This window comes from Dendropsophus ebraccatus, chromosome 4, assembly GCF_027789765.1.
Source record: "Dendropsophus ebraccatus isolate aDenEbr1 chromosome 4, aDenEbr1.pat, whole genome shotgun sequence".
Lineage (NCBI taxonomy): Eukaryota > Metazoa > Chordata > Amphibia > Anura > Hylidae > Dendropsophus > Dendropsophus ebraccatus.
Genome location: NC_091457.1, coordinates 76380002 through 76405749, shown reverse-complemented (window position 1 = coordinate 76405749; position 25748 = coordinate 76380002). Strand labels below are relative to the sequence as shown.

Below are 25748 nucleotides of genomic sequence, written 5' to 3'. Positions count from 1 at the left end.
CAAGTCATATTAGCTTAATTTGGCAGACACAAAAATTAAGCATAAAAAGAAAAGAACATTGTACTTACTGTAAAACATGGAGGAGGCTCTGTTATGTTCTGGGGCTATTTTGCTGCATCGTGTACAGGGTTGTCTTGAATCTGTGCAGGGTACAATGAAATCTCAACTTTTAAAGGGGACGTCCAGGAAGCAGAAGATGGCTGAAATGTTCTGCTCCATGGTGCTTACTATCTGTCACTCCACATCTTGGAAGTAATCTTTCCAAGTCATGGAGGGACGGGTCCCTCCACTTCTCAGAAGGTGGGGGTACTGTAAAACTTTAGCTGTCTTCTGCTCCCCAGACAAACCCTTTAAGGTACAGTATTCTGGAGAAAAATTAGCTGCCCAATGTCAGAAAGCTTACCAAAAACACACTGCTCTTAGGCTGCCTTTACACAGAGAGATTTATCTGACTGATTTTTTAAGCCAACACCAGGAACAAACTGTAAGCAGGGAACAGGTCATAAAGGAAAGACTGAGATTTCTCCTCTTCTCAAATCCATTCCTGGCTTTGGCTTCATTCTTGGATGATTTTAGCAAAGTATGGACCATTCTAAAGTGTCCCTTTATGAGCTCTGATCTAAATCCTACTGAACATCTCAGGAAGGAGCTGAAACATGCAGTATGGAGAAGACACCTTCACGCTAGAGCCAGCTGGAGTCTGCTCACAAGGTGTGCACCAAAATATCTGTGGACAGGGGCAGAAGTCTCATTGAGAATGACAGAAATCATTTGTTTGCAGTGATTGCCTTAAAAGCATGTGCAACTAGTTATTAAGGGTACCATAATCCAGGCCAGTTTTATTAGTGTCGTAAAAAAAACTTTTCTGTTGAACCACAATTCGAGAAAACCTCGAGCATGTTCGGGTTGGTACAGCCATAGGCTGTATCCGTGTGCTCCAGGACTCCCTAGGGCTGCATCCAACTTCTTCATCCATTGGTAATCAAATGCAAAGAGCCAAGTTGTAATAAGAACAACAGCTTTACGTTTGATAATAATTAATAATAAATATATTTATTTTATTTTAAGAATATAGACAATTTTTTATTAAAATTAAATAACCTAAACCATAAAATATGATTGGTATCTTTATTATTTGCCGTTTCTGCATACATATTTTCACCTGATAGGTGTGCATTGTGAAATCTCTCTGTCACACAGAATATTCCATAAATGTCTGATAGATGTAGGTGTAAGACACGTACCTATCCCTGCATAAAGATCCCTTAAAGGGAACCTGTCACCCCCCGTACCGGGGTGACAGGCTCCCGACCCCCGGTTAGAGACCCCTATACTTACCTCATCCCGCCGGGTCCCGCTTCTGGAGGTGGTCGGGTCCCGGAGATCTCAGCCGCTGCAGCCCGGCGCGCGCGCTGAGAGATGAGTCCAACACCCATAGAGAATGACAGGAGAGTCCAGCGCTCCGTCATTCTCTATGAGCGTTGGACTCATCTGTCAGCGCGCGCGCCGGGCTGCAGCGGCTGAGATCTCCGGGACCCGACCGAATCCAGAAGCGGGACCCGGCGGGATTAGGTAAGTATAGGGGGCTCTAACGGGGGGTCGGGAGCCTGTCACCCCGGCACGGGGGGTGACAGGTTCCCTTTAACTCCAGTTCTTGACTGCTAATACATTTCCCATAAAAGTCATGTGCAGTCACCTCTCCATTCATTTTCCATCTGAATGCGGCAGCCACGTCACCGAGATAGGTGGTTGTGCCATGACGATTCTTTCAAATGAACTGATATCAGAAAGTGCCAGAGATTTGTAATTTTCTTCTATAAAGAAAAATCTCAAGTTTTCCAGTACTTATCAGCTGCTATATGCCCTGCAGAAAGTGGTGTATTCTTTCCAGTCTGGAGATCAGGAGAGGTTTTCTATGGGGATTTGCTACTTCTCTGGACAGTTCCTGTCACAGACAAGAAAACACCACTTCCCGCAGGGCATACAACAGCTGATAAGTACTGAAAGACTTGAGATTTTTTAATAGATGTAAATTACAAATCTATGTAACTTTCTGACACCAGTTGATTTGAAAGAAAAACTATTTCGCTGACATACCCCTTTAAGGTGGGAATGCCATTTTAAAGTAGTTTTTGCACTTCAGATATCTATGGTAGTAATGGACAATCCAAGAATACAAGGAACATTTCTAATATACATAGTTAAACAAAATCTCTTTTTATCTACTTGTCTATATAGCAGTGAGTTCACATCTTGTCCCCAGGATCTGTGTATTACAGAAATGTCATCTAATGGACGGGGCACACCAACTACAGGGAACAGAGAGGTACTGATAAGGTAAGTATACTGCAAGGTTATATACAGTAACTCAATAACAGGTTTTAAAACCAATTTAAAAAAAGTAAGGATTTTATATTATTTCAAATAATGTGACTATTATTTTAAGTGTAGAAATTTATCTTGACTCCTGTTTCCTAATGCAGCCTACATTTCCCATGATGCCTCTGGCTCTCCAAAGACAGAGAGAGTTTTATCACTGAACTTGCTCTGAGTACTATGTGCAGCATGTTTAATAGATTACGGACATTGAACTTGTCACTCAATTCACTCCAATTTGGTCTACCCCTTGGTTACCGAATCTATTTTCTTTGCATGGATTTGGCAGCTGGCGCTAAGCAAACCCTTAATGGATATATCCGTAGCTCGAGGTGGGCGGCTTACTCTCCTTTGATCAGCATCTATATGACTGGGTTCTTCTGCTTCCTACAAATTTGTCATGGTTTTCAAGGGGGCTTAGTTATGGAGGTGATTCATGAGACGAATAACTGTTGGATTATCCTAGTGGCCACCACTACTTAGATCTTAGGGCTCATTTCATTATTATATACTCCTATTTTGGGTGCCATACTATCTGTAGAGAGAGATTTAGCTCAGACATTCTAATTAGGGTCCCATCACTGCCACTTAGAGAGTCTGACTCTCACACCTATAGCTACTTCACAATGTTTCTATAGTACCCCACAGTTTCTCTGTGATGCCAGCTGCATCTGGGAAATCTGGAAAGATTTTGCATCTGAGTATCTAAAATTATTCGTAGAATGTATTCAGTTTCTTTCTCCTTGTCCCCATTTGTCTGTATGTTGGGTTACATTGAAGACCTGGTTACTACTGATCCTCATAAAACTGCTATAGAGCACAGATGTTGTACATTGCCGGCACACTGTTTGTTTGGCATTGGTTGGACTTTAGCTTCCTACCACCCAGGAATACATTGATAAGGTGAATTGGTTGGTTAACATAGAGAAAGGCATATACCACTAGAGAAACACAATCCACAAATTTGTTCAACTATAAAACGCTTGGTTGGAAACTCCAGGCCTGGCCTCAAGTCAAGGTCAAGGAGCCTGCAATGTTATATACTACTTGCTTTTGCTGTGACTGTTTTCTCCTAATCTGAGCTGGTCAAGGGTTTGGGTGGGGCGTAAAGTTTATCCCTCTTTGTTGGACCTTCTGGCTTCATGACACACACTTCACACAAGGGAAAGGAAATTATTACAACTAATGGCACATGTATTTCCAGATAAAGAAAAGTAGGGTGGAGCTGGTTGGGGATGGTTGTGAGTTTCTGGAGGCTCATATCATGACCGATCAGGGGAACCAGCTTCTCCTGGCTTGTTCTCCTGATCACTCAGACTCGGACCGAACAAAACTTTTGACAACTCTTTGTGACATGTCAAAGTTTTTTTTTCCAATGAAAGTGGCCTCTACCTTATGAGTTATTTTTTTTGCCTTCCTCTGAATCAACACTGTACACACAATGTTACTATGTTAATCTGTCACATGTAACTATACCCTGAGTGTAATTTCAGGGTTTGCCTAATGCCGTCACTATCTAGCACACAAGAATGACAGCTTAATGTAGTGGAAGCAAGCTCCAAGTGTAAGGGAAAAACATACAGCAGTCATCAGGTCAGGGTGGTACAGATAAAATAGAGCCTAGTCTGGTATCAGGTTGGCCTGTTTCCATAGGATGATGACAAATAACCCTACATGCATGCAAATAACCATACAAATAACCATACATATAAATAACCCTTACATTCAGCCCTGCTACATCTGTACAATCACTTTGTAGTACTCTCTGTGCATGCATGCATGCATGCATTACTTTATGTGATTAGTATGTGAAAGGTAGACTTCTCTTGGTGTGTGCTCCGTATGTTTAGGCAGGTATATTCTGCTCCCCCCCCTCTCTCCTCACTGTGGATAGAAGAGAGCCAGCAGTTGTTTTTTATTGATTTTTCCCATCTGGTTTCGGGGAATTTCTTCCACCCGGATGAGCTCGGCAGGAATGCAGTACGAGGCCATGACTGCCCTAAATAAGAAAAGGGAACAAGGCTTAGACACTTGCATCACATATTCGCTGGGACCACATAGGTAATGGGTCTGTAGGAACACTGAAACCTACTGCTTCTGTACCAGCACCTGTACCAATTTACCAGTAACAAAAAATACACAGATTAGGTTTTTCCTAATGCCAGCCATACTTATCCTAATCGTCCTGCTCATTATGAGGGGCATACAATGCATCTAATAAAAAAACAAGAGGCTTTACAGCAGCATTCAGAATCCTCACACTTATAGGATGGTCACCCAGCTTTATACTTCCCATCACATACACGACACAAAGCAAAGTTTATTAGTTGAACCTTCTGGCTTCATGACATACACTTTACATAAAGGAAATTACTACAACTAATTGCACATGTAGCAGTAGTCTGTCAGTGTGGTTGCCAGATTGTGGGCATTTGTACTGTGGTAATGTGGCCGCTGCTCAGCAAAACACTATTTAAGCTGGAAACACAAAAAATTTATATTAACTACCTGATTTTACGGTTATTTTGCTGAGCAGTAGATCAATGTATAATTCATGTATGAAAAAACAGAGGGAAGCACTCACCCAGAAGTCCCTGCAATCACTTGGTGTTTATTTTAATAAGTCCATAGTAGGAAGGGCGGAATGGATCAGTGCAGGTGCACACCTGAGCACTTCTTCCTGCTCCACCTAACAATCCACGGGGTCTGAACACCCAGCCCTGACCAAGCAAAACTTTTGACATGTCTCTAGGACATCACAATATTTTTTAAAGTGGCAGGGACACTTTAAATGCGGTATATTTGTAATCTCACTGTGGCTAAATGTCAAAATTATAAGTAAAGATAAGCTACTGTGTATCAGTCTCTCTCGCTATATATATTTCAAGTGACTCTCTATATGACGTCTCTTATCCTTTGATATCTTGGTTAGGCTAGGTTCACACTGCGTTTTCAGCATCCGTTTAACGGATCCGTTTTTTTTAACGTCCAGAAAAATAGGGTCAGCAACGTTTTTTGTCCGTTTTGGTCCGTCAAAAAAAACGGATCCGTTTTTTTTTATAATTGAAGTCAATGGAAAAACGGATACACACAAATGAATCCGTTTTTTGCAATTCGTTTTTCATGCGTTTTTTGCAAAAAACGGATGCGTTAAACGGATGCTGAAAACGCAGTGTGAACCTAGCCTTACCATTTACAATTATCTGAATGTACCCTAAAAGTACATGATAATTAATATGTATTCACGATAAAACTAATGTTGAGTGGTAGGAGCAATTCTGGGTTTGTCGTTTTTTATTTCTTTAATATAGAAAACTTCAATAAAAAAGTACAGTATCTGATTTTAAAGTAAGGAAAGTAAGATCAAAAAGACAAATAAGTTTATGTTTCAAGCAGTTTGTTTTACTCTTTTCTGCACCTGTAGATAATAGAGTGAAAGCCACAACCTCAAGGAAGAAACCTGTACTTTTCACAAGGGCTGTCTAATAAAACAAGCAGATAAGGCAGTTTCATGGATCTCTTGCTTTTTTGTACCCTTCCCCTTGAGGCCATGCTTCCCAGCATACATATACAGCCAGCAGATACTGCTGAACCTGCTGCTTTTCAGATATTGGCCATGAATTACTAGCTGAAGCCCTCACTGATATGCAGGTATGTGTTTTGTTTTAGTCTTCACAGACATTGTCAGAAGCCATCATAATACACAATAATACTTCCTGCTAGCCATCCCAGATTTATAGATACACTTATAAAAATCAATAGAGATAATCACTATAAGAGATTGGCAGAAGAGGCAATCCCCTTTAGGAATATTGCATCTTTTCTCCATCTTTGTTACCTACTCACCTTCCCCAATCCTTTAGTTCCTTCAAGGTAAGTTTATGGCCTTCACGTAATTTCACTATGGCTGATACACGCTGCCCCCATGTTGCATCTGGAGCGCCAATCACTGCAACATCTAGAAAGAGAACAAGGAAAATGTTCTAGTTATTTGTTTCAATTATCTGTCATTTTAGTTTTTTTTATTGATCATCATTATGGGGTAAGTCCTATTGCCTGAGCTGCTTTTAACAGTATGCTTTTCCACAAGCCCCATGGACAATTGCACAACAGACTAGAGGGCACCCTATTCATTTCTATGAGAGAGTTTTCTAGTCATGCTCTTTGACCTGTACATAGGTCATAGCGCAGGGAGAGGGGAGGCTGAGGTGTCACCATGATCTTTTGTAAATGGCTTCATTCTGTATAATCTATACACTAGTGCCCTACAGAATATGAAGTGTCAGCTTATTATTAGGCTTAGATACATAGTTGATAAGGCTAAAAAAGACAAGTGTCCATCAAGTTCAGCCTACAATCCCATGGCACACAATCTCATATTCTTCATTCTACAGGCAGCACCAAAGCCGGCCTGTGTGCCAGTGGTACACATACATGGACTTCCTTATTCTTACTTCTATGGCCAACCTGAGCATATATTCCTCCCCGCTATATCATGGACATAGTAATGGGAAAAGTGCACTGGACTGAACAGGCTGGCATAGTGCTGGGCTAATGATTTATGTTTGTCATGTGGCAGAAGAGGTCACCAATGCAGCCTAGACCTACTTAGGTTCTTTCCGTCTGTTTTCTCTCTCTCCCCTTTACATAGCACATGAACACAACAGTCCTACTTCCTGCAATTTGTCCTGATCTAGCATCTATTAGAGAAATATTTCCCCCGACAACAAACAGTGGACTGCAGAGAAATGAGGCACCTGGTGGCCAACACTTTAGAGCTGTTTTTCTGGGCTCAGGAGTAATATCTGGCTAATTAAATCATTTACAAATATGTTAGGAAGCACACGGGCTATGAAATAGAGGGAAGTTGTTTACACACCTGTAATGCTAGGATGTGCTAGGAGGTGGCGCTCTACTTCTAAGGCACTGATTTTATACCCTCCACTTTTTATAATGTCCACAGAGGTCCGGCCAAGGATCCAGTAAGAGTTATCCTTGTAGACTGCAGTGTCACCTGAAAAGACACAGATGCCCCATAAACCACCAAACTTAGAGTAACAATACCATAAAAGTAAATTATGAATGGGTGGATCATTACAAGTGTGTTTCAAGCTTATATTGTTCCATTTCGCTTGGATCCTGCCAATACCACCCAATAAGTTATCCATGCTTATCAGAGGATAATTGCTAATCTTCTGTGTAGTGCTACTAACATGTGGCTCCATGGCAAAAATGATCAGATAACATTAAGTTCTGAATAAAGGTAAGGGCCTTTTACATGGGTGGTTATCAGCAACGAGCATTCCGAGAAACGCTCATTCGGCCGATAACTGGCCTGTGTGAAAGTGGCAGCGATCAGTTGAGGAGTGGAAAATGCCCAATGTCTGGGTTGGCTTGCACACACGTACAGTCTAGTCCTTTAAGCACTTTGTAAAGAGTGATCTTACCCAAGGGTACTGTCATATGACTTTGCCTGGGTCCCTCCATTTAGCAGTGGCTACCCAGATCATAGCTGTCTGATTATGGATGCCCTATACATTGATATCTGTCTCTGCATGAGCTATTCACAGACATTAGTCTCTAGCTTTCCTGTTTAGAGCAATTGCTACCAGTCTGCCCTGTAATATACACAACTATCCATCTCTGGCTGTAAAAGGCATGGAGATAATCTATCCCCAGCCTCAAGCATCATGTCTCTGAGGTAGTAAACACAGCAGTGCTCCCCAGGGTGGCAGGGAGGGAGGGGGTTCAGAATGAATTACGAGACTTTCACATCATCTATTTCCCAGAGTAGCCCATGTAACTGGGGACTGAAGATACAGCCTCTGGGATAGGGCTAGAAAGAACAGCTTTACTGTAGTCTGAGCATAAAACATTGGACAAATAAGGAGACTTGTGATACTATAAGTGGATAAAAAACGGACCCCTGAGTCCTATGACATGTTAACTCTGATGATTTATGTACTCTAAAGGGGTTTCCCAATTATTTACTAGGCCCCTATCCACAGGATAGGGGTCTGGTATGAGATTGCAGGGGTCTGACCTCTGGGGATTTCTAGATCAGTGCCCGGATCCTTTGTTTTGAATGGAGCCGCTGGTTGGTGCATAACCTGCAGCTCCATTCATTTTCTATGAAGCCACCAGAGAGTGCCTAGTGCAGCACTCTGCTATTTCCCATGGCTTTATAGAGAATGAATGGAGCTGTGAGTCATGCACCAACCAGCAACTCTATTCAAAACAAAGAAGTTGGGGACGCTCTAAAAATCCCTGGGAGGCCTAGGGGTCAGACCCGCCCAATCTTTTGTGGATGGGGGACAAGTAATAATAAATTGGAAAACACATATAAAAGGGAACCAAACAGCATGACTACACTGATATGGTTCCCAGCTGTGTAGTATAGATCTACTGTGCAGCTCCCCAAGGCTACTAGCCATGTCTGCGGCGGTAGCTTTACTTTGGGGGGAAAAGTAGTTTTATTCTGGTGCGCAAGGCTGGGTGGCAACTAGTCATTTGGGCGGGGAGCAGCCGTGACTAGTCATGGCTCTCTGCCTGTCAGTGCACTCTGTGGGGATGAATAACTGGCAGAGAGGCCACCAATAATCCCTGCAGAGGGCACTGACCGGCAGAGAGCCGTGACTAGTCACGGCTGCTCCCAGCCCAGACGACTAGTTGCTGCGCTTCTCCCGTCCCTGCATGCCGGCATAAAACTATCTATACTGTGCAGCTGGGAACCATATCAGCCCAATCATGCTGATTGGTTCCCTTTAACATAGCAAAACACATATACACAAAAGACCTTTATCTTACAGTCTTTTAAAGGATCAACCTGGATCACTATGAATGGCTGGTTTTTATCTTGTATCTGTCCCCTATTTCTTCATGGAGTGTTAGTTTGTTACATTTGGTCTGTACATATACCCATGGAATTGTTAAGTGCTGTGGAACATGCTGGCACTTTTTAAAGATTATTATGAACACCATTTTATGTTGTCTACAAGTGGAAGGATAGAAATTCTTATTTCTGGGAGTTATATATAAGTGGAATCCATTATCTGACATATCCAGTATGGTCTATGCTGTTGATGGCACTATAAGAAATGTCACTGGAAAATTTCAATGCTATAGTGATGACTGGCTGGGTCACTCAAGGACATTCAGAGTTGTTCCTAAGGGACTGCTGTGTTCTTTTATTGTATAGTTAGGTAACTTTCATGCTGGCTAAACCAAAAGTCATTGGGGAGGTCTCCAGGGATTGCTACCTGCTTCACAGGCCTCCGTTATTAATCTCTCTCTTTAGGCATTGAGACTTCTGCCTGCCCTGCCAGCAGTGATTGGCAGGTTTCTCCCTATACCCAAAGGAAGTTGTAAGGCAGATAGAAGTCACTTGGGACCACCTCAATGACTTGTGGTTCAGGCAGCACAAAAGTACTAAACAGTAAGTCTTAGCTTAATATTAGGCCTAGTGGCCACAATGAAAACTGATAGGGAGCTGGGAGTGCTGATGGGTATGCAGAATCCATACACATGGCTAATGTGTACAGAACCTACATACTGTAGCAACATGTATTTAAGATTGTGGGGGGTTAACCTGTTTGGCTGCTGGTTTCTTTTGAAAATAAGCTAAACAGGTTAATAAAGTATATTGCAATCATGTGTAAAATAGCACTTACATTTTCCAATTTACACAATCGCGTCTACTGGAACTTCCATAGACTTCATTATAATTCTGTGTACTGCTACTTTTAGTGAGGGCAGAGATAATGGGGCAGAATGTGGGCTTCTAAGTGCTTCTGCCCTTTTATTCTAGCAACTGGTGGGGGTGTCAGCACCCGGACCGCCACTGGTACAAACTTCTGACATGTGGCTATAATATGTCAGAAGCTTGCTGAAATGACAGGTACACTTTAAAGGTGTTATATAATGGATCACTTTGTAGTCATGAGATGTGGATTCTGGCTCGTTTACTAAAAGAAGCATTGCAATAGCTCAGAATTTCTTAGCTGTAATCTACCCTGTCAGGACCTGCTCTTTAATAAATGCATTACCTGGTTGAATAATATTTTCTAAAATGTGCTACCTAACGTTTCTGAAACATAAGCAGTGGTCCTATGTATCAGGACCTTCATCTATCAATCCCAGTGGAATGACTCCCTCTGAAGCACAGATATCAGATTCCGTACAATGGGCACTGTAAAAGGCTTCATTTCACATGCAGCGAAGCATCGCAAACTGCTTCCCCTCCCACAGGCAGTGACCATGGAGGGGTTCAAGTGATTCCCATCTTACCGTCAGATAGAGTTCACAAGAAAAAGTGATTGTCTAAATGCCATTTGAAGGGATTATCTAAAAAAGATGACCACTGTCCAAAAGCCCTATGGAGGACCCCCAGCCCACCAATGCACTGGATGAACAGCCAAACATTTAAAGTGATACTGAAATCCCCTTTACTCATAAAGCCTTGCCTAGTTAACACTGTCCACCGTTGAAATGAAGTGATTTTAGGTTGCCTTCATACATACAGTATTGCAGAGGATTTCACACTGCGAGTTCCACAGCTAAATTCGCTGCAATACTCTGCAGTGTTATTTCCCATGGCTCTACATTCTCTCAGCGGATTTTCATTCTGTTGCAAGAACGTAGCCTCTGCCCACTTAACCCACCGCTGCCCAGCTAGTAAGTACCTGTCCACGATCCCACCAGCCTCTTCGGCTGCAGCCGCTGATTGGCTGAGCGGGACGGCAAGTTACCAGGAGCTGGAGAAGCAGGCAGGAGTGTGGACAGGTAATGTATTAGTCCGGTATCGGTGGGTTAAGTAGGCGATGGCTAACAGAACAGCGTATTACAGAGGAATTTGTTGTGAAACTTGCAGCATGAAATCCGCTACAATGCTGTACTTGTGAAGGCAACCTTAGAGCAGAAAGAGGACCCAGACAAGTTTTATACAGATACACATCCAATTTGTAGCATCTTAGCTTGTGGATGGTGTGGAGAACCCCACGTAGAGTGGTGGTGGTGGTGGGGCAATACGACTTTGAAATGATGCCATGTAATGCTAACGCTGTTTTCAGAATATGTGGCCATTTGCAATTTACCTGAAAGCTGATCATCAGGAACTAAAGAAGACTCAAGGTGATCAGCTGATCACGCTGATCACTGTGCAGACCTGATAACACACTTTTTTTTCAGTTTCTAGATATGCCTTCCTGTCACCAAGATATGTGGGTTTATGGTTTGTCTAAAAATGTGTTAATAGTCAGATGGGCGTGAACTTAATGTTAATAATGGGAGTGAATATCAGGTTATGGGTGGGATTATACTCACACTCACATTAGCCATATATTTCAGAAACTGTAGGGCTATTTGGTGACAGCTACATCTAAATTTTGGGGGTTATCTACAGGTCTGAGGGACTTGCAAGGGACTTGCCTCATAGATGATGAGTTTCACTGTAGTTCACATTATGCATTACTGCAGTTGTATGTAAGAACACAGAAAACCTCACGCATTAACATAACAGCACTTTAAAATCCAGTAAATATTAGAAAACAAACTAGTTGGCGCGCTCCCAAAAGTGTAAGAAATATTGCTATCAATTATGACAATGATAATGATGCAGCATTTCTCAAAATGATGAATTATTTAACCTATACCCAGGTGTACGTTACTGATGCATTGTGTAAGAACATATCTGTCTTCCTCTTCTTTTTCTACTTCACTGATTGGCTAAGGGCAATTTCTTATTTATTTTTTTTAATTTGGGAACACACTAAGGGGGTTCTCGCCCTCTGTGTCTTCTCTGTGGGGAGCAGCATTGTGTTTGACTGTGTCTTTCTTGTATGTGCTTGTGTGGTATCCCCCAGATTCCCCCCCTCCCCTCTCACACACATAAGGAGTCGCATCAATAGTCCTCCATCTGCTTGCATACATCACACTCTTCATCTCAGTTTATTAGCCGGAATAAATCATAAATATTTCATTGTACATCAGCGAGGCCGGCGGGAGGAGACGAGCCATCCATCTCACACCCGCTCCCGGAGACCTGCCACCCACCAATAACCCTTTCACTCTATTAAACAAGATTGATACAGTGCTGGAATCTGCTCATAGAGGGACACAGGGGGCAAGAGCTCTTGGGACCCTGGCAGACCAGTACTGTACAGGAATCCGCAAGTTATGCTGTATAAGAAGAGAAGTGAGCAATGACTTTTTAAACAGGCAGAGCAAATAATAATGTAGTCAATGGAATGAAATGTAATAAATGCAGATAGAACTAGCAAAGCCTTACTTTGGGCCGAAAAGTACACAACTTGTTACATTATAATTCCATTTGATATTTTGGCACCTGGAATTGGTTATGTGTGCAGGCTACACAGTAAAGTATTATGTTAAAGGTGTATTACTGTTTCAGCAAATAGAGCGATGAGCTTATCACATAGGTGCTGAAAGTGTCTATTGAGCGACAGCAAGCACAGATGTTCAGGACTTCATACAGGAAATATAATGGAATATTGTAGAGATTTACATTATACAATCAAAAGCCTTTATTTGCTGAAATTTTACCATGTTATTTGGAAAAATCGCTCTCTTTTAGCCAGTACTACAAACTTGCAGGCAAAAACAAAAAGTTAAAATAAATAATATGTGTCTACATTTTTCATACAGCACCATGGAGAGCACCTTGCCTCTCTGCAATGTATAGATTTATAGATATAATGCTATAATTACTTGTTACAAGGACCTAAAACATGAACTTCATACCTTGTTCCGGGTCAGCAACGGTTAAAGTTTATTTCATGCATTAAGAGGCCAACCTATCATTACATCTTTTCACCTATCCATCTTTTCCCCCTCATCCCCCAATGAGTACACCAAGCCTTGGAGAGGAGTGCTCCCCCATGCGCTTTCCCAGCTCGTTCTAACAATTAGTGGGCATCTGAACACACAGTCCCCAATGTATTTAGGATCACCTTTAGAGACCCCCACTGATGATTGTACAATGCTTTGGGGGAATCCCCACAGAATACATATGGATGCTTTAGTCCTAGTGTTAGGACTCACTGTAGTTAGCTTAGTGTTATTAAGCCCTTTTTGATAAAACAGAGGGTGTCCACAGAAAACAACCCCTTTATCATTGCCTAAAAAGTTCTTCAAAAAGACATTTAGGGAGAGATTTATCAAAGAGTGTAAATTTAGACTGGTGCAAACTGCCCACAGCAACCAATCACAGCTTAGCTTTTAGCTGTGGTAAAATGAAAGTGGAACTCTAATTAGTTGCTGTGGGCAGTTTGCACCAGTCTAAATTTTACTCCTTTGATAAATCTCCCCCTTTGTGTTTCAGTTGTTTTTAGGATCTCTGCTAGCTGTCAGTAAAGTGAAACAAGTTGCAAGGGAGAGCTCTGATACACTGTCCATTTTAGCATCCAATCAAACAAGATATTTCACAGACTCTCTGTATCAAGTACAACAAAGATGACCCTTAAAGGGGAACTATCGGCAGGTGAGACTAACCTAACCTGCTGATAGTTCCCTAATATGCACAGTGCACCGAGGAGGAAGGTATGTCTCCTTCCTCCTCAGCGCTGTTCCCGTGCAGTTAGTAGTTAAATATACAGCCTCGAGCACAGTTAGGCACCAAGCCAGCCGGCTCCCTCTAAAGATAATCAATGGAGCAGGCTGGATCGGCAATATGGGAGAAGGGCAGTGCTCCTAATGGTGCTGCAGGCCACGGACTCAAATACACACTGCACGGGAACAGCGCTGAAGAGGAAGGTAAAAGACATACCTTCCTCCACTGCGCCCTGGGTGTCTAACCTGCTGATAGTTCCCCTTTAACTATATATACCATACCTATAGCATTTATTAATGTAATTGGTTTTCTCCAATGACCTGTCTTATGCCTCCTAGCATTTTTCCTACCTGTTCGGAACCAGCAATCTGGAGTGAAAGCCTCCTTTGTCTCCTGTGGCTTGTTCCAGTATTCCCTGAACACAGCTGGGCCTTTTACCTGCAGCTCTCCTTCTCTGTCCTCAAAACCTGGGGAGACCTTAAAAACAACACCTAAAGATTAACCAATGCCAGAAGAGTCAAGTACACCCCCACACCCCTTAAAATACTCATTTTGTGCAGCTGGTGTTGACCTTGCAGGATTCCTACAGTTTTGGTAACGCTCCCGCATCTTTAGGAAAACATCTGCTGCGCACGGCATCTGCCAGTTGGGAGTCTTGGCACAGGCTGGCGCCAGTTGGCAGAAATAGAAGGGTGAGGGTGGAAGGAGGGGGCTTGAAAAGAAAAGGCGAGAAGACGATAACACAAAACTTGCAGGCTGTGTGTCTGTTTGCTTGTGTTGGCGTAATAAACCCATTCAGTGCCTGGGCAGAAAAAAAAAAAAAAACAGAACAAACAGGGACTTCTGTCTCTTTCTTACTGTCTACCTCTAAGGGTCTGCGTAAAATTAGTGCACACAATTTTTCGTAACCTGTAAAGGATTCACTTCTGGGAAGAATTATTTCAGAACGGATTCTAATCTCGTAATATACTACTGCAGGGGGAAAAAAAATCAACAAGTTGCGATGGTGTCATTTCATTGAAAGCCATCTGTTGAAAGAATAAATAAAATCAAGAAGCGATATTATTCCCTGCTGATTTTTACACGCCTTACGGAGTTACAGGAAATGTGGAATGAAAGAAAAATAATTAACAAAAAAAAATAAAAAAACATTACCGAATATTCATCTCTCCTGAGAAACTGCTTGGTATTAACCTCAGCTGAACTCTTTCTATGCTTCATAATCTGCTATTTCATCCACAGATTCACAGAAAGTGATCATGTGGTTACAGCAGAGAAGACAGGATAGTCTATGGATAATGCAGTGAAAGTCGCTGGTGCTGCCCATATTGCACCATTACCTCCGTGCCAGTAGCATTTCCTTGAGCGAGGATTGTAAAAGAGCTTCCTTCTTTCTGAGGAATCTCATTGGCTATACGGACATCCACTTCTGGTAATGGGTTACCAACTGACCCTGGCAAAAAGAAAATAGTATCATGTTAACATCTATTAATTCATGACTTGTATCCTTGCCGTTTCTATGGGTGTAACATCCTTAGACACTATGGAACCTGGAGGCTGAATTGGCACAGTTAGGTGCATGTTATTCTGTGAAGTAAAAATTTTAGTGGTGACTTTTTATTCTCTGGCACCATCATGGTTCTGTACTGTAAAAATAATAGAAAATTGACACCCCAATAGTTAGAGGACTCATACATGCTTGCTTTACAATGGATGTGTACATGAAAACTCACTTCTTTCCTGAAAGTGTGCTAGGTGTGTCATACCGCACAGCACCAAAAAAAGCAGTATATACATAGGAAACTACACATTAATAGGCATTCTGGCCCCCACATTTCTACACAGCACATATTACAAGGACACAAGTTAACAAAAAGGGAAAACTAACATATGAACAAAGTGATAATACATGTATATATATATATATATATATATATATATATATATATATATATATATATATATATATAGACAATACAAAAAATAGCACTGCCTAAACTAAAATCTGGAGACATGCAGTTCATGTACTCTGAGTAAACACAGCAGTCGCACGCCCTTGATGCTCAGGTCCCCCTACCCTCCTATATAGAGGATTCTTGTAATTGAGGATGCTGCATGTGCTAGGCTCAGGGGGGTCCACATGCTGCTGTGTACGGAGGGGCCCTGGGAGGATTGAGACAGGCCGGTGATAAGACACACTGCGATCCGCCTGTCACAATGCGCCAGGTCCCCGCTGGAGCAGCCATTAGCCAACTGTGATCTAAACCTCCAATTAAAGCGCTGATTAGACCCGGCGAGGCGTGAGCTACCCATGAATAATTCATAGCTCTGTGCGTGAAGAGAGAGAGAGAGAAGGAAAACTCAGGCAAATGCAGCAGAATTAACCCTTCCTGCAAATAGAGAGAGAGCCATTGTATCCTCACTCCAACATGTTAGATGGTGGTATACAGACAAGTGCCCCCGACTATCATGTGATTGATACGGACATTACAACTTTCACTGAATCCTAACACTTATGGGTCCTTGCAAACTCTCACCTGAGGCCACATTGGCACGAAACAAGGAGGACACAAGAAAGGGATTGTCCTTGTTTGATTCCTTTGTTTCCCTAGAGGCATGCCTCACTTTATGTGTATGATAGCTGTTTATCCCCAATTTCTGACAAGACATCGATTCTAGCTACCCTATTTAAAATTTCCTTCATGCACACCTAAAGGGAAGGTAAAATGTCCGCTAGTTACTTATTGTAATCTGTATGCAGGTTATGGGCACAGACAATGTAACATTCACCTGAGCTCCACTGACTCACCATATAATTAAAGGGATATTCCCATCTAGACATTTATGACTCCTCCCAAAATCAAGAACTCTGTGGGACATTTCCAGACTGACTGAGGCCTCGAGGGGTGGTCAGGAAGATGAAAACAGCTGAATGGGCTATTTACTCCAGTGTGCGTTCCTCCCATAGAGGTTAATGAACAAAGCTGCACCACTAGCTATACTCAGGAGTTAGGCCACTTGCACACTGCCAGAATTTGCAGTCCACAATTGAAGACAGTATAGATCCTCTTATAGTCTATAGGCTAATGCATATGACCATGGATGGCACAGTCCATACACTTGCTCGGTTGCCAATAGACTTTAGACTCCTTTCTTTATGACCTCTGGAGGCAGCAACCGGGCCAAATAGGCCTGAGGGACACTCAATCTTAAATACAAGATGTGGGCCCTCATCTATACAACATTCAAGGCAGTGGGCAGGGCAGACTATAATGTGGCAGTTTTCGGCGACCCAGACATATAGTTTGTGTACTGAATGGCCTCCCTGGTGAAGGTTCTCCTGCTGTGAACTAGAGCATGCTTGTGACAGATATCATTAAAGGGGAAATTACATTTCCATAACAAATACTGGTACGGGTCTACAAATAAATACTAGGAAAGTTATTACAGACCTAACTGAGCTCTGTACTTGACTAATAGGAAAAAAAAAACACATGGGCACAACAAGAGAGCTGTCAACTGACAAAATGGAAAGGATTATAAAACTCCTTCAAGATAGACATTCATCATGGAATGTAGCAATAGATGCTGGTTGTTCCCAGTCAGATGGGTAAAATATAATGCAAAATAAGGAAAATGAAAAAGGGTATAACAGGAATAGATGCAGGCAGGGGCAGACACAGAATGATCTTCACTGCCACTGAATTCGGATGCAGAGGCATCCATGTGCACCCGCATCCCAATTCCCCGCTGCACACAGTTGAGCGTGCGGCCACACGCTCCATTGTGTGCACTGACAGGTTTTCTGCGGCCGCAGAAAACTGACATGTCAGTTTCTTGTGGCGCCGCTAGGGATTCTGGCCATGTGTATACTATGTGTATACTATGTGTATACTTAGTAATCATGGCCCTTGTTGCAAATCAGCAACAATACCCATGATTAATACGTAACTTACGTAGTGTGAACATATCCTAAGGCTGGGTTTACATACAGTATTTTTACTATGTATTTTGGTCATCATATTTCAACCAAAACCAGGAGTGAATTGAAAACACAGAAAGGCTATGTTCACACACTACATTTCAACAGTGTGTGAACAGAGCCTTTCTGTGTTTTCAATCCATTCCTGGTTTTGGTTGCAATATGAGGACCAAAATACTGAGCAAAAATACTGTGTGTGAACATAGCCTAACAGTGCCCCTGGATAAGCAGTTATGCCCAATAGTAGACAAGCCCTATATAATAGTTAGGCCCCTCTTTACCTCTATATTGTAGCTGGGTCCTCTCTGTGCTTCCATGTAGGTAGCCTCCCCCCTCTCCACAGTAAGTAATATCCCCTATGTTACTATCCCTCATGTAAGAAATGCAACCAGTAGTCAGTCCTCCTGTAGTAAGCAACCCCCTAATAGTCAATATCTCTGTAGGTAAGCCCCCATAAACAACCCCTCACCCCCCAGTATTAAAAACCCTTCCCTTTAGGTGATTTCCCCTCTGTAGGCAATTAGGCCCCGTTCACACTGAGCAAGACCGTCGGAATTCCGCCTTGCTCAGTGTCTCGCTGTGAGTGAATGAGAGGGCACGCGCTCCTCCGCAGCTGCCGCTCTCTGCTCAAAGAAATGACATGTCACTTCTTTGAGCGGAGAGTGCTCCGCCGCGGAATTCCGACGTTCTTGCTCAGTGTGAATGGGGCCTTAAAGTGAACTAATTAGCGTGATTGTGTTATGGTTCTTAGCTGCATAGTATAGATCTACTGTGCAGTTCCCCGAGGCTACCAGCAGTGGCAGATTTACATCGGGAAAAAAGCTGTTTTAATCAGGCACTCAAGGCCAGGAGAGGGGCGGCAACTAGTCATCTGAGTGGAGGTGCATTGACACAGCACCCGGCATGGGTGTCCTCATAGTGTCCTGGTCTTTAAAAAAAACCCAAACTTTTGACCAAAAGATTTGATCAGTTAGGATCTCGCTGCTGAGACAACCGCCAATGAGGAGAATTGTGGGGAGCAGCACACTGAAGTTCCTCGCTGCCAATCATCTTCATCCATGCAGCCTAATACACTTACATTGGAGATGCCTGAAAGGAGATTGCTGCGAGCCTAGGAGTAAAATACTTAACTTTATGTGCCCTAAATGATTAATAGTATTAATTATTCTAGTTGGAGTGGCCAAACCTTTCCCTTGCCATACATTCTGGGCATTAATGTCTAAGCTTACCTTTTTATTTTTCCCCTGACATAACCATAAGACAGCTTTCTTTGTAGGACAATTTGTAATGTAGTTGTAACTTTTAATGGCGTTATTTTTGTATTTATGTATCGTGCTGGTTTTAATTTTTATTTACTCTTTTATGGTGAGGGGAAATGAAAAATAAAAGGAATTTGTCATTCCGAATTGTCTGTTAAACTGTTCGCCATGTAGTAAAAGTAACATTTTAGCTTTTTCCTATGAATCAGTATGTTTGCAGTTATACCAAATTTATCTATTTTTTTTCTTACATTTTACTACTTTGGCCTAATAAAAAAAAATAAAATGCCAAAAAAATAAAAGTAACTATCACATTAAAAAAAGAATTTTTATTCTTTATTTTTGCCAAACTTGTAGCAATTATTGGTGCCATTTTGGAATACATATGACTTTTTGATAGTTTTCTGTGTTTTGGGTAGATACATTAACAAAACACAGCAATCTTGCTGTATTTTGGTTTGCATTTTTTACTATGTTTACTGTGTGCGATATATAATAAAATCATTTTATTGTTCAGGTTGTTTTTTTTTATTGTAGAAAATAGGAACATATTTGTTTCCTATTTTGTTATGGGGGTAGATGGGGCCTATTACATTTATTATTTTTTCTCAAAAAGTGAGTGCCTGATCTGCCTTTTTGCCAAAGTAATTAAAGGGGTTGTCCAGAAAGCAAAAGACGGCTGGAGCCTTCTGTCCTCTAGGATAACCCCTTTAATTATTGATGCAAACAAGCAGATCAGTAGTCATTAAAAGTTTGATGACATTACTCGCAAACAGTGGAGACATTATTTATAGTGGAAATTAAAAAAAAATAAAAAAAAGTGCCTCCATCCTGCAAAGCTTTACTGTCACCGCTCCTTCAAGAAAGTTGGAACCAGCTTGATGTAGAATATTGTTTATCATTAGTGTAGTCTATGCTTCAAAGAATTCAGGTGTCATAAAAGCCTAAGCCGAAGCAACTAAACTGCAACTGAGACTTTTTTTTATTGCAAATTCCATAATTTTTTTTAAGCTTGCTTAATCTGAAAAACATCTGCCATTAATTAAAATAATTTCCATTCATTTGTGTGAGGGGATGCGTAATGAAGCCAGAACGTGCTACTGCTAAACATTTGCATGCGCTATAGGGCTGGGTTCACACGCTGTAACTGTGCGGCTGTATTTTTTATGCGGCTGTAAATGTGCGGGTGAAACTACTGCCGTGGGAAAAAATAGACATGCGGCTCAAAACATACGGTCATTTACTTGGAAATCTGGTTCAACTAAAAATAAGAAATAAAATGTTAAGAAAGTGATGCAAACACCTCTGTAATGCATCTGGGAAAGCAGGGAACACAGTTTACATGAATCGCTATTAGCGGGGTTTGCGATCCTCTGCACTAATGCCGATGTCTCTCATGGTTAATCTATTAAAATAATAAAACACATTTTCTTTGTAATAAAGTCACTTTTATTGTTCAATAATTAAATGTAAACGATTCCATCATTTTGCAATTAAATATACTGTTAAAATAAATATATATATAAATAAATGTATATTTATATATATATTTATTTTTTGACAGTATATTTAATTGCACAATGATGGATTCGTTAGAATTAAATTATTGAACAAAGAAACTGTATTTATTTAAACGAAAATGTGTTTTCTTCATTAAATATTAATTAGTACAGGAAGCTCTATAAGCCGTTAATTCATATGCCGGCAATAGAGCATTCTGTACTAATCATCACTTAACTTTAATGAAAACATCAAATGTTTCTTCTAATTATGTTATCACAATAGCATTATTAGAAGAAACATTTAGAATTATATGTGAGCTCAGCTGATTGGCTGTTCGGCTGAGCGCACATATAATGAGCCGGTCCGCAGCACAGTCACTTCATTGTGCTGCGGACCAGCGAAGAGGACACATCGGGGTGAGTATAGAGCTCTCCCCACCCCCTCCCCGGCACTGCACCCCTCCCAGCAAGGAAGGGGGGTCACTTAACCCCTTCCTTGCTGGGATGGGTGCAGTCTGACATCAGTCTGGCCCCCAAGGGGTTAAGGGGGATGCAATACATCCTCCCTTAACCCCTTGGGGGCCAGACTGTAAGCAGCGATCTGTAAAGATGCTGCATACTGTAAGGTGCACAACACCGCTCACAATGATGGGTGTTGTGCTCCTGTTTGTGTGTTTTTTGTGTGTTTCTCCCTTTTTGTTTTTCAGATATCGGTATCCTGGGGATTACGTCGGATTCCATGGACTACGTCGATGACCGGCGGTTGTTCTTTGAATTTTTTTTAATAAAATGGTCAATGAGGGGTGTGGGGGTGTTTTTATTTGAATAAAAAAATTTGTAAACTTGTGTCTTGTCTTTATTTCTTTACTTTATAGACTTAGTAGTGGAAGCCGTCTAATAGACGGAATCCATTACTAAGTTGGGGCCTAGTGTTAGCCGGTATAAAATGGCTAACACTAAGCCCCTATTATTACCCCAGTACCCAATGCCACCAGGGGTACTGGGAAGAGCCGGGTGCCAGTGGTCCCGGAGCGTCAAAATTGGCGCTCCTGGACCGGGCGGCAGCAGGCTGGTAAGATTTAGGCTGGGGAGGGCCTAAAACAATGGCTCTTCCCACCCTGGTGTTACCAGGCTACTGTCGTTTGGTTTTTAACCCGGCTGGTTATAAAAATAGGGGGGACCCTATGCGTTTTTTTTTTAAATAAATAAATAATAATAAAAAAAAACGCATAGGGTCCCCCCTATTTTTATAACCAGCCGGGTTAAAAACCAAACGACAGCAGCCTGGTAACACCAGGGTGGGAAGAGCCATTGTTTTAGGCCCTCCCCAGCCTAAATCTTACCAGCCTGCTGCCGCCCGGTACGGGAGCGCCAATTTTGACGCTCCGGGACCACTGGCACCCGGCTCTTCCCAGTACCCCTGGTGGCATTGGGTACTGGGGTAATAATAGGGGGTTAGTGTTAGCCATTTTATACCGGCTAACACTAGGCCCCAACTTAGTAATGGATTCCGTCTATTAGACGGCTTCCACTACTAAGTCTATAAAGTAAAGAAATAAAGACAACACACAAGTTTACAAATTTTTTTATTCAAATAAAAACACCCCCACACCCCTCATTGACCATTTTATTAAAAAAAATTCAAAGAACAACCGCCGGTCATCGACGTAGTCCATGGAATCCGACGTAATCCCCAAGATACCGATATCTGAAAAACAAAAAGGGAGAAACACACAAAAAACACACAAACAGGAGCACAACACCCATCATTGTGAGCGGTGTTGTGCTCCTTACAGTATGCAGCATCTTTACAGATCGCTGCTTACAGTCTGGCCCCCAAGGGGTTAAGGGAGGTTGTATTGCATCCCCCTTAACCCCTTGGGGGCCAGACTGATGTCGGACTGCACCCATCCCAGCAAGGAAGAGGTTAAGTGACCCCCCTTCCTTGCTGGGAGGGGTGCAGTGCCGGGGAGGGGGTGGGGAGAGCTCTATACTCACCCCGATGTGTCCTCTTCGCTGGTCCGCAGCACAATGAAGTGACTGTACTGCGGACCGGCTCATTATATGTGCGCTGAGCCGATCAGCCAATCAGCTGAGCGCACATATAATTCTAAATGTTTCTTCTAATAATGCTATTGTCATAACATAATTAGAAGAAACATTTGATGTTTTCATTAAAGTAAAGTGATGATTAGTACAGAAAGCTCTATTGCCGGCATATGAATTAACGGCTTATAGAGCTTCCTGTACTAATTAATATTTAATGAATAAAACACATTTTCGTTGAAATAAATTCAGTTTCGTTATTCAATAATTTAATTCTAACGAATCCATCATTGTGCAATTCAATATACTGTCAAAAAATAAATATATATATATAAATATACATTTATTTATGTATCTATTTTTTTTAACAGTATATTTAATAGCAAAATGATGGATTCGTTAGAAATAAATTATTGATCAACGAAAGTGTCTTGATTACAAAGAAAATGTGTTTGATTAATTTAATATATTAACTATTAGAGGCATCTGCATTCGGCATCATTGCCGGCTATTTTTGAAGTACTCCGTACGGACCGCCTGTCAATCCTCGGCCGCATGTTCAGCCGCAAACAATGGTCTTGTTCATTTTTTACGGGTCCGTTTACGATAGGGCCGTAGATTCATACATAGTGTGCACTGTGCAGCCGCATATCCTATACTTCCAAGCATACACACGAACCACCAAAAATACCGCCGCACAATTACAGCCGCAAATACAGCCGCACTCTTACAACGTGTGAACCGAGCCCAAATGTGTACATGTATGTGCTACAAATGAGTAAACAAAAGCGTGGGGATTTCACAATTATTTCCAGGTGTGTAGTAACACATGTAAAGCGATTTTACCATCAGGTACATTGGTTTAAGTTTTTTTTATATGAATAGACCATCACTGTTGCAGAGATGTTGCAATAGTGCGGCCCTTCTTTTGAATCACAGCCCGGTTCCAGCGCACAATGTGGGTCTACTCCTGGGCAATGCCCTGGCCTGAAGCACTGGAGGCAGGCCCTCCCCTCTGTGACGCACCTCAACGGACCGATGTTGTGCGCTGGCGCCGGTCTATTCATATAAAAAAAATTACGTTAAGAACTCCAACAGCATCTAGAAAGGCACACATATGAAAGTTATTTATTAGGAATCAAAACACATGTGAGTTACAGTTAAAGGGTTTTAATCAAGCAGACCCTAAAGGAGTCAAAACATAGATATCATTTGTTTGGCTAACTAATAAGTAACTTTAATGTGTCCAATCAAGAGGAAACAACTCCCGGCACCACTTAATCCTTTGTTTGGTAAACAGTGTTCACATCAACCGCCATATGATGACCTCTGTACTGCTGGGGGGTGTTGCTGATCAACCAGTACAAGTGTCTGTAAGAAGAAATTGTGGCACTCACCCCAGAAAGCAGTTTAAAAAGCCTTTATTGCAGAGCGGCTCGGTGAAGACGCTAACAAGTGACTGGGCTACAGCAGTCTCACGCGCATGCGCAGCGCGCTTCCTCAAGGCTCACAGAGGCTTTTTAAACTGCTTTCTGGGGTGAGTGCCACAATTTCTTCTTTGCAAATATATAAGTAACTTTAATGGTGTGTTTACACAGACAGAATATCTAACAGATTATTGAAGCCAAAGCCAGGAACAGACTATAAACAGGGAACAGGTCATAAAGGAAAGACTGAGATTTCTCCTCTTTTCAACTCTATTCCTGGTTTTGGCGTAAAAAATCTGTCTGATAAATCTGTTAGTGTAAACGCACCATAAAATTGAAAGAGTTCTTGTGATTAACTTGTGATTATTTCACCTTCACCAGGGATTGGCAGCCGTTTGGTGTACATTCGCATTCTACTTTGCTATAAAGATTCTGTTTTTGTACTGTTGGACCCTTTTCATGAGGTATGTCCCTGTGACATGTCAAAAGTTGGTTCCATTTCTGACAGTATATCATAATTTTTCAAGGCCCTAAATTGGTCTGGACCATTTCTGGCTTTTTTTTCCTGTTGCCCCTATACACACAAAGCAAACAAATGTGTATAACACAACATGTGCAACTGCAATATTGTTCAGGGAGATATACCTCATTATGTAAAAAATTCAGGGGTGCCAAAACGGCAATTACTGTATATACATCAGGTATGTATGTAAGTATGTTGACTACCTGGTACACGTGGCCCATTCAGTGGGTTTGTGAGTGCCATGCCAATTTCTGTCATACCATATCTCTCTAGAAGAATATGACCAGTGATCTCTTTCCAGCGCTCCAAAATTGGCACAGGAAGAGCCGATGACCCGGACACCATTAATCTGAAAAATATGAAGTCCTTTATATAACCATGATTTTTATTTGTATTATCATGTATATATAGGTTTTTTTATATGTTTGCCTATGCATTTGTGGACAAATTTATTATAGGCTATATAGGTACCAACATTCCATAACCATATGTCAAAGGTAACAATTTGGTATACTATAACATTAATGGTATACTAAACATGTTTAATGATAAATAAATAGTAAAAAGTTAGTTTAGCTAAATGCCTCTATTGTAATTCTGAACTTGTTATAATGCAGGTGGGAGACACATTTTTACATTGTTTGTAGGGTGAAGCCCATTGTCCCATTGTCGCCCCCTGCTGGTTACAAGAACCCTAATCTCTATCCTCTTCAGAGAGCTGAATAAGATAGCCAGTGTGATGTAACACCCAATATTCACACTACCACTAGTAAAAGTTTTATGGCATATTTAATAGATATCCACTTAAAAAAGGATGTACTCCAACCATAAACATTTATGGCATATTCACAGTATATAGTACAATTGTCTGATAAGCAGGGATCAAAACTTAAGCCCCTTATCAGAAGAACAAAGTTCAGCCCTGTTCTATCCTTTCTTCCTTTCTCAGTTACTGCTATTGGGTTGTCAGATTAATATCAGATATTTATAGCATATAATAATGACACGCCATAAAAGAGTATATAGCTGTATATAGTATAAAGCACCCTTAATTCCAGAGTGCTAAT

At 41.5% G+C, this 25748-nt stretch overlaps 1 protein-coding gene across 2 annotated transcripts in view; it reads right to left on the bottom strand.

Moving 5' to 3' along the window:
- Window positions 1-2006: 2006 nt before the first annotated feature.
- Window positions 2007-25748, bottom strand: part of ACSF3 (acyl-CoA synthetase family member 3) — a 50843-nt gene continuing 27101 nt past the window's right edge. For both annotated transcript variants that reach the window (XM_069966050.1, XM_069966051.1), the window contains 6 exons: window positions 24885-25030; window positions 15283-15395; window positions 14293-14419; window positions 7256-7390; window positions 6223-6334; window positions 2007-4375 (listed from right to left, as the gene is read on the bottom strand). In XM_069966050.1, coding sequence (XP_069822151.1) covers window positions 4258-4375; window positions 6223-6334; window positions 7256-7390; window positions 14293-14419; window positions 15283-15395; window positions 24885-25030 — 751 coding nt within the window. In that variant the 3' untranslated portion in view covers window positions 2007-4257. The remainder of the gene's footprint in view (window positions 4376-6222; window positions 6335-7255; window positions 7391-14292; window positions 14420-15282; window positions 15396-24884; window positions 25031-25748) is intronic.